Source organism: Pocillopora damicornis, chromosome 7 (genome assembly GCF_964200805.1).
Source record: "Pocillopora damicornis chromosome 7, jaPocDami1.2, whole genome shotgun sequence".
Lineage (NCBI taxonomy): Eukaryota > Metazoa > Cnidaria > Anthozoa > Scleractinia > Pocilloporidae > Pocillopora > Pocillopora damicornis.
The window spans coordinates 21708602-21718893 of record NC_142676.1 but is presented as its reverse complement, the minus strand read 5'-3'; the positions used below and the strand labels follow the sequence as shown (position 1 = coordinate 21718893).

Below are 10292 nucleotides of genomic sequence, written 5' to 3'. Positions count from 1 at the left end.
TTCTATGAACGATTCAAATTTTTTTATCGCTTGGAATTTTGCGCGGAAGATTGGCGATCGGCCGTCCAGAATTGATCCCCTCACGCGTGTCCCATGTTTGACCGCTGTGTTGCCTGGGACGGGTTTGGGACATTAGAGCAGTTCTTACATGAAGATATCGAACGCGAGCCGCCATTGCAACCGGTACTATGTAATCACCTGTGCCCGGTCACGGAAAGAATAAGACTTCGTCATGTTCCAAGGAATTTTATACCACCATGTGAGAGTTTTCAAGATCAGAAACACCCCAATGACATATTCATTTGTTAATATTTTCAAATGTTATTCGTCGAGGCTCTTTTCTTCGGATGCCTTTCGGAGTACTTACCGTAGACGATTTTCAGATCAAGATTATCCGATTGACTCACGGAAAGGGTACTGGGGTTTGTTAGAAGCATATGAGTATAAGTGGAGCAAAGACCTCAACAGGCCCAGGACGGAACAAGTTTTGAGTTCCTTTCCACTCATGGAAAAGATAAAAAATGAAAGTGATATAGGTCAGGTGTTTGAACTGTATGAAGTGTTGAAAGACTCAAACTTAGCCACGGACGACGTATTGACCATTTCTTCTCAGGTCGCACTATTCTCCCGTTTTTCTCACCAACAAGTAAGGCATGGAAAAGGCAGCGAGGCCGTTGACTTAAGTCGCGTGCAGGAAGCGACAGAATCTCTCTTGAAAGCTATGAAATGGAATAGCTGTCATTTTGAACGTTCTCAACTCACCAGCGCTGTTTGGGCGATAGCGAATCATCGAGTGAAAGCTAAGTCGCGTCATGAACACTTAGAGGTGACTTTTGCACTGCTCCATTTTGATAAAGAAATCAGAAGCCGTGATCTCAGCGAGTTCACTAACGGGGACATAGCTGTGATCATTCTGGCATACGGCAAAGCTTATGTCCGAGCGTTTTCGATGTTTAAGGTGCTTAGAAATGAAATTATGGCCCGGGATTTGGCAGATTTCACCGCGGAAGATATCAGCAAAATTCTTTGGTCCTATGCGCAGATGAAGCAGACAAGTGCTTCACTGTTTGCCGCTATAAAGAAGGAATTACTGAGTCGTGATTTATCACATTTCTCTGAGAAGGTCATAGTGTCAGTCCTTTGGTCATTTGCCATGGCCAGAGGGAACACTAAGGATTTATTCAGGAGTTTAAAACGTGAAATTTTGAAGCGTGGTCTCATGCGTTTTTCAGAGAGGCAGCTAGCTCAGATTGTTTCTTCTTATGCTGAGAAAAACAGGCATGCCCCTGATCTTTTTGAAGGAGTTGCTTCTAACCTTCTTTCAAGAGGTGAACTCAACTTTGATTCAAGAGGCCTTAGAATGATTGCAAAGAGCTTTGCAAAGACCAAGAATTTCATACCAGATCTTTTTAGTTTCATAGGAGACCATGTAATGGATAGTGATATTTCTGTATATCATCCCTTGGAAGCTGTTGAACTTTTGTGGGCCCTTACTGAAGCAGGTTTCCTTCAGGAAATACTCCACCACAAGCTTGTAGATCACATTCTTTGTTGTGATTTTCCAGAATTGCCAGATTCAGCTCTTCAACTGCTTGTGGCAGTGTTAGAGAACAGTAACTTTAAAGCACCTGACCTTGCAGCAGCAACAGAAGCTGAGCTTGTCAGGAGATCAGAAGCAAAGTCTTGACTCTGTGAATGTTTTGAAATTCTTACCCATGTGCATTTGTTTATTGTTAGTGCATATTTGGGCTTCGATCGTGATCCAAGAGAGAGCAAGAAATTGAATCAGTTGGATTTTCTTCCCTAATGTGCTCCACAAGATTGACTGATTGTGATTTTGTTGGTTTTGGTCTTACGACAATCAATTTAAAATGATCTAGTCTCTCGTTAAAAGTTTCTTCCAATCTTACAAGGTTCAAGTAACACCATTGGATAATGAAATTAGAAGATCCTTGCAGCTAAGAACACTACTGAAACTAGTAGTTGTAAGTAGGACCTGAAAAAAAAATTTCAGGCCCGTACGGGATTTGAACCCATGACCTCTGCGATACCGGTGCAGCGCTCTACCAATTGAGCTAACAAGCCAACTGGGAGCTGGTCAATGAATTGGGTACAAATAAACATCCGAGTGAATGAAGGATAAGTTACCACCCTGTAACATGCTGTTATACATATTTCCATACAGATGCAAGTCCTTGCTATCCATGAACTACTGCAAAACTTCTAGTGTTCAGTTTCCTTTACTCCAGGAGTGTCCAAACTTATGACCCCCTAATAGTTACTAACATTTCTCCATACAGTCTTATCTCTGACTCAAACATTAACCCTCTAACTCCCATGAGTGATCAAGACAGAAGTTCTCCTTTTAATATCAACACAGAATCAAGCCGACTAGTGAGGAGAATAACGATGAAAACTCAATAAGGAGACTACAAGTGTATCCAATACCAAATTCTCCAAATTGAAACCATAAGTATTTTAAGGCACACAGTAGGGAGAATTGCTAATCAGATCTTGGGAGTTAAAGGGTTAAGGTTATAAGAAAAAAGGAAATGATCACCAACTAGAGACTAAAGAAGCTCTTGATTGTTAATTAAATTCTTCATGTCAGCCCCTAAGAAAATGTATGGAGAACAATATTGAAAATATGCATATTGATGTTTTAAAGGATTAACATAGTACATAAAATTATCTTAAGATGGTTCTGTGTTTAAAAAGTTTGACTCTTTTTATGATTTAAAATACCGTCAGCTTCCTAAAATGTAATATTATCCAGTCTTTATTTAGTTTGAATTATAATATCAATGTTCCAAGAGGATGTGAAATATTTTGCCAAAAAATTCATAATTTATGAAAACAAATGAGCCCCTGTTTTACTGCAGCTGTTACAATATTGCCTCCATTTAATAAGTACTAGTTACCTTTTAGCTTGGAATATTTGAAAAGTTGAATGAGAATATTAAATGGAGAAGATCAGCAAAAATAATATTGTAAGAATTTTATGTTTAGAGGGTAAGGTGTAGGTAGAGTCACCTCTTGACCCCAGAGACAAACAGCTGTTTGTGGAAAGGTTATGGCAAAAAAGGACAAAGAGCATGCAACATTCCCTAAAGGCAATCTGGGTATCCAGTGTCAATGAAATTTTAATTGTGAAACAAATAAATATGGAAGAAGGATTTTAAACAGGGGATAAATGTTGATATGCATGTGAAATAGAGAGGAACGAAATAAAAGAACATTACAAGCCCCCCCTCTCCCCCTCCCTCCAGCAGGCTTTCATCAGTTTTCCCTGACAGTTTACCAGTACTTATAGGGGTGGGAAGGGGAACAGAGGGGACACTGTGTGATAAAGTGATTGGCCAAAGAACACAAGACAATGACTTAGCCGAGGCTTTGAATCAGACCTCTTAATTCAAATCCCAATATACCAAATGTGAGGTGACGGCCTCTATGTGATAAATAGAATGACTGCTCTCTTCACCACACCTATCACAACTGTAATTCTCACATGTCCTGAAAAAAATACTGAAAAATTAAAGGTTTGGGTCAAGTTGTGCAGTTTTGAGGGAAAAATGTGCTTGAGGATAATTAGGTTTGTGGGCATTAGCTGAGTGACTGCCGGTTCCACTATTTCAGTGTGTTTTCAAGAGTCTGAATTGTGAAAATTTTTGTGAATCTATTTTGGCAATTCTTTGTTGTATTTTACAATTCTCTGTTGAATAAGGTTGTTTCATCAAAATAGCTGGATTTAAGCCCCTTTGGCTCACTAATACATGAAGTAAATTGCCTTTAGAGCTTCTCTTTCTTTGAGTGTCCCTAAACCCAGACTAATATAGTAATTATGGGTTGTAGTGCACAAATAACAAAAGTATATCATTGAAATGAAAACCCAGCAGATTCAACAAGTGAGAAAAAAATTAAAAAAAAGGAAAAATTTAATAGCATGTCAAATGTGCATGGCGGATGTGAGAAAATCGGTGTTGTCCTATGTTGCTCGTTTGGAACGTTTAGATTTAGGTTTCAGGTGTTTCTTTATGAAAGCCGGGAAAGCTCGGCTTTCATTCATTAATTTTTTTTAGCCACTACTCTTTTACCTGTGCAAAGGTGGTCGACAAGGCGTTGAAGATAAAGTCTTCACCGAGGAGGACTGGGCAGCAGACGAGGGGGTCAGCCCGTACAACATGATCTCGAGACCGAAATTACGATTATCGTTATTTCTAAATTGGCACCAAATTTATGGATATAGTAATTTCGTGGCACTCTTTACCAATCCTTTAAACGTGTTAAATAAAGAGAAGGACTCGGTTCCACTGTCTTACAACATTCAAGATGGCGGAGGAAAGGGGTAAATGTGCGTTCAGTTGTGATCAGCATGATCTCGACACCAAAATAACGATTACCGTTATTTCTAAATTGGCCCTGAATTAACGAATATCATAATTTCAGTGCATGTCTGAGACCTTCGGGCTCGAAGCTTGGGAACTAGTATTCAGGGAAAGATAAAATGGCGGCTTACGGCGGCGAAGGAAATCTCAGTAGTTTAATATTTAGCGTGAAAAGGCTTGGGTGTTGTGATCTGGTTCTCAAGTAAAAAAAAAATCACGGTCTGCAATGGCCCTACCACCTTTTGAACAACAAGAAAACATTGAAACGGTGGTAAAAAGCAGCAAGTTTCGAAGTCTAAACGAAAGATGGGTAAGCTGAGTTTCAGTCAAATATCATGACATTTGGGATGTAATTTCGATACCGAATAAATAGTTCTACATGGTTATACACGCATAGGATTCTGTTGTGTTCACGTGAAGGCCATTTCAGCCATTCCTGCCACTTGTAAGTGGTAGGAAATAAAAGATATGTATAGTTGTTTCGTATTGAAGCCCTGTGAAATCAAAAATTTGATTTATTTCTTCTTTGTTTTAGGTGGTCATTATCCATTACTTTTGGAAGTCGATGCTGATGAGAAAGAAAAAATGTTTATGATTATTTCTTCTCTCGAACATTTTACTATTTAGGTACCAAATAATCTTGATACTGAAGACCATTGCATCCTATTATGAAAAATGTACCCCTGATTGCTTTGTCAACATGTATGATGTAATATACCTTGAGATTTGTGGGATTTTCACATGTAAACTAGAAATACCTGTAGAGGGTAATGATGTACTTAATGCAAAGTGTTTTGGTACAAAGTCTGCTTTGCTGTAATCTACCTGAAGGTGCTTTTTATATGCTAGTAACACTTGCACAGCCCAGTCAAAATGTTCTTTAGTAGTAGTCAAGCTGGCTGTTGTAATTATAGGCAGCAGAGGCCAAACCTCATCCTGAAAAGCAGTCTGAAAGGTGTAAAGTCTGTGGAAGATACTTCATTGTAGGTGGCCAAATTGCAGGCTGTCAGCCCATTTTGAGGGAGTAGTTAAACTCAAGATCGGCTATTTTAACTAATTTTATTGAGAGCCAAATCCTGCAAGGCTTATATTCTGTATTAATTTGAAGTGTTACTTTTATGTTTCTTATTTTGCAGTAAGTGGGCTTGTTGTGGCCATTTTTCTCTCAAACATTTTTTTCAGCTTAGTCAAAACGTTTTTTAGAAGTAGGCAAGCTGGCTATAGTAACAGAAGGTAGAGACCAAACCTTGTCCAGACTAGATGCCTAACAAATGTTCTGTGTGGAAAGCCAAATCCCTGGTTACCGGCACATTTTGACTAGGCTATTTGTTATTTAGCTACTCTTATTATTAAAGATTACTGCATTCCTTTTTAATAATTTGCTGCCAATTGTGTGCTGTATATAGCTTATGATTTGTGTGATTTTCAAGAGTAAATTAGAAATACCTGAAGATGGTAATGATGTACTAGATAATGTACTTGATGCAAAGCAATTTTGGCACAAAGTGTATGCCTTGTCCTCAGGTGATTTTAACATGCTAATAAGATTTGTTATTCAAATAATATACATCAGCTGGAATGGGAATATTGAAAGAAAAATAATAATATTTAACCATAACAAGTTTTGGTTTTATGTCCAAATTAAGCACTTAGTTGAAGATCACTGCACTGATCAGGCCCCAAAGGCCAAAAAAGAGCTGTCTGCTGTTAGTTTAATTTTTGTCATTTCTATTGATTTATTTTATTTATCAATGTTTCTTTGAGTTATAATTCATTGACCTCTTTCAATAGTGCAGGTTCGCTCGTGTAACCTAATCCCACATGTATGTATGTACAATCTCAGTTGAAATTTTGAGTGGCAGGCAAGCTGGCAATAGTAATAGGCAGCAGAGGCCAAATCTTGTCCTGAATAGAAGTCTGACATGTGTGAAATTGGCAGCTATTTCATTGTAGGTGGCCAAATTGTTGGCTGCAGCACATTTTGACCTGGCTGATTGTGTGTGTGTTATGTATGTGTTCTTCTTTTTAGGTGTTAAACAGGTCAAAGTACCGAAAAAAACCTCTGTGATAACTTGGTAGTCTAAGATGTAAAAATTTTTAATAATAAGGTAAAGCTTGATCATTCTTAAGAGTTTGCATCTGTTCTAAAAGTTTTGGGGAGAGTTAGGGGAGCATTATTTATACAAATGTATTTAAAAAGTAACAAAAAAATAAAAAGAACTAGGGCAAAATCCCAATTTGCTTTAAAAGTTTATTTTATTAAGAGCAAAATTCTGGATATAGCTTGGGATTTGTGTGATTTTCACAAATTGTTAGGTTGTTATGTAAACTTAATTTACAGGAACCTTGTTAGTTTTCAGCTTCAAGAACAAGTACATAATTGCAGGAAAAGCTTGAAGCTTGAAAAATTGACTGATGAAACTGGAACAGATGTCATGAGATTTGTACAATAGGTTGGCCTGGGAGGGACCAAGAATTAAAGAATTCATTGATTCTCTTACACCTTTTGTCTGCATAGTGTGCTTCTGTAGAGCTTAGTTATTGCTGTAGAAAACGTTTTTGGAGGGCCCTTGAGATCACTCACTTTTGAGCTAGTTGCCCCTAGGGAAGAGGATATCTGTACTTATTATCTCCCTTGGGGGGGTGAAGGGTTAAAGACTGATTCTTCTCCAGTAGCCACAAGTACCCTTGCATATGGAAATTTTGAACACTATTAAAGGGCTAGTACCCTCATTTCATACTTGAATTTCTAATTTAGTGTAAGTTATGACAAATAATGAATGTAAATTCATCTTGGTTGTACAGGTTATATCCAGCAGTCCTTAAAAAAAAATAAAAAGGTATTTTTCTGAATTAAAAAAAAAGTGTTCTTGCTTCAAAGTAAGTGCATGATATGTCATTCAATTAATGCTCTAGCAGAGTTTTTGTTTGAAATGCCAAAATCAACTTCATGAGTAAGGACAAAAAAAAAAGGCAATAAGCAAATGTTCCTCTGTATCCTTTATGTCAATTTGGGCTGAAAAACAGGTTTTTTCCTTTTGCAAAAATTAGCTTATTTCACGACCAAAAACGATGCAAACAAGCTGAAACGTTATGTTTTCAGCAAAACAGCGATAGAATCTGCGAAAAAACAATGGAGACAAGCTAACACACAGTGTTCTCAGTAAAATTTGGGCAAACAAAACCTTAAAAACCAAAAAAAAAAACAATTACGCTGACTTACCCATTTTTTGCCAAGATAACTGCCAAAACACTGAAAACTAGCTTGAAACTACATGTTTTTCACAAGATCGCGACGAAATCTGTCTAAAAACTCCAAAATACGGCAGAAATGTACGATTTTTGCAAAATTTTTCGCTAAAGTTGACAAAAACACTAAATTCGACTGAAAAACACATTTTTTTTTGCAAAAATAAGCTTATTTCAGTTTTAAAAACGCTGCAAAAAATGTTCTCAGCAAAATAGTTTAAGAGTCTGTGGGAAAACACAAAAACCAAGCTTAAACCAAGTGTAAATTGATAAAAAGGCCCGAATTGCGCATTTTGGCAGTTATTTTGGCAAAAAATGGTATATTTTGATTTCAAGCAAACTTTCAAGTAGTTGTTAAAGTTTAGAGCCAAACACAATACCAAAAAAAAATTGGATGTTTTCAGAAAAAATTGTGACCCTCAGCCTAATCATAATCCCACCCTACCCAAGCCCTAACTCTAGCTGCGAGCTATCCTAACCCTAACCCTAACCCCGGGTTAGGGTTAGGGCTCGGGTTAAGAACGGAACTTTTCACTCCAGTCAAAATGATGCAACTGGTTAACATGGTCCAACCAGCCAAAACAAGATAAAATGGTTTAAACGGTGAAAAGATTTTAATTACGTGACATGGTCCAATCGGAAGAAACGATCTCACTAGTAAAATGGTGCGACTGGTTAACATGATCCAACTTGATAAAATGATGCCAATATCTAAAATGGACAAACTGGTTTAAATAATCCAACCAGTTGAAATGGTCTAACTGGATAATGCAAGTGTAACCAGTGAGATTGGTTCAGATAATTCAGGTAAGAATGGTAACATTAGTTAAAAAGATCCAGCATATTACAGTGGTTCAACTGGTAAAAATAATCATCCAACTACTAAAAGTTATTAAACCCCAATCAAAATTAATCCAACCGCTTCAAATAATCTAACTGGTCAAAATTCTTCAGGTGGTTATTTAAGTGAAAAAGGTGACAAAATCTTCTTAAAAATATTTTTGAAGAGGCTTACACCCTTACCCTAAACACTAACCCTACCCCCAAACCCTAACCCCAAACCTTCACCCTAGCCCTAACCTCAACCGCAGACCCTCTAACCCTAACACTAAGCCTAAACCCTAACCCTAACCCTAGCCCCACACCATAACCCTAAAACCTAACCCTAAACCCTAAACCCTAACCTATAGCCCTAAACCTAGACCTAACCCTAACCCTAACCCTAACCCTAACCCTAACCCTAACCCTAACCCTAACCCCAACCTTCTCTATCTACCCTGTAAGTGTACCAGTCGGCCTATCGTTTGTTTTTCAGTAAACTTTCAAGTAGTTACTGAAATTTACAAACACAATACCAAAAACCCTGCAATTGAATGCTTGTAGAAAAATATTAACGCCAACCCTAAGCATAGCCTCATCCTAGCCTTAACCCTAATTCTAACACTAAACCCCGCTAACTCTAAGCATAATTTTACCCTAGCCCTAACCCTGATTGTAACACTAAACCCCTCTGACCCGAAGCAACCCAAACTCTAACCCTAACCAGGTAATGGGCTCCTGCCCTAACCCTATCCTCAACCCTGACTTAAACCCTTTACCATAGCTTAGGATTGGTTTGGGGTTTGGGTTAGGTTTAGGATAGCACAGAGTTAGAGTGAGCACAGGACGAAATAGCATGATTCCGTAATTCGGAAAAATGAAACTCTATGTTTCCACATCATTCACTTCTTCCTTGGACCTGTTATGTTTCCGTTATGATTCCTGAACGGAAATATGACGACACGTTTCCGTTGCATTTCTGTCAACGGAATATTATCATCGCCTGTTTCCGTTACGTTTCCTTGTACGGATTCAAACTTTTACCGTCAAGTAAAACATATATTTATAAAGTGCTGTACAGTTCTTACACCACGTTACCGTGAAGACGTGATCGTTCGAGGACAACAAAGGCAAATTGACGTGCATTAGGTGTGTACGTTCGTAGGAATCATAAGAAGTCCTAGAAGCTTCGATGTTTTACACTGAGCTATGTGCATGTTAATTTTGGAACTGTTTCGAAACCTTACAAAATTGAATCTTTTAAACTTACTCTGTGCTTAGATTTTTGAGCAGCTGGATCATTTGAGCCAGTTTAGTCACTCAAACTAGCAATACAATACTAGGCTAACTGGATAGTTTTAGGGTTAGGGTTAGGATTTTCAAGTAGGCACACGCAGTTGTGTGGATATTGTGGTACATGGAGTTTAGTAGAGTGTAGTTTTTAGCAGTATTTGCCAGTGTTGACATATTTATAAAATTATGGTTCCAAAGTGCGTGTCACTGTTGAGAACCCAAGAAAATCATGAGAAAGTCGCCGATGGATTAGCCATAAAAATAAGCCCAACTCTGAGTCAATGCCAAACCACAAGAAAGTTGTGAAACTCGCGCCAATGTAAAAAAAAAAAAAACAACTGAGGTTCGAAGTATGGGTTGCTAACATCCTATGAAAATCATGGGAAAGTCGAGGAGATTGGTCATGGTACCAACCAATGCCACTTTCCCATGAAAATCAAGAAACCTGTGGAAACTAGCCAACATATGCTAGAACGACAATCTTTAATAAAATTCATATCTAATAAGGATGTGTGAAATGGCCAATATCGCTCTTGGCCGAGATAC

General features: G+C 37.9%; 1 protein-coding gene and 1 long non-coding RNA gene across 2 annotated transcripts; both read left to right on the top strand.

Annotated features, from left to right (window-relative positions):
- The first annotated feature begins 162 nt into the window (after nucleotides 1-162).
- Nucleotides 163-2986, top strand: LOC113682340 (uncharacterized). The gene has a single exon (XM_027199502.2). It carries the CDS (start codon nucleotides 233-235, stop codon nucleotides 1685-1687), a length of 1455 nt encoding a protein of 484 aa, XP_027055303.2. The 5' UTR covers nucleotides 163-232; the 3' UTR covers nucleotides 1688-2986.
- A 1326-nt stretch (nucleotides 2987-4312) lies between these two features.
- LOC149043109 (uncharacterized) lies at nucleotides 4313-6622 on the top strand. The gene is made up of 2 exons (XR_016188164.1): nucleotides 4313-4695; nucleotides 4921-6622. It is a non-coding gene; the product is annotated as an uncharacterized LOC149043109 (long non-coding RNA).
- Nucleotides 6623-10292: the final 3670 nt, after the last annotated feature.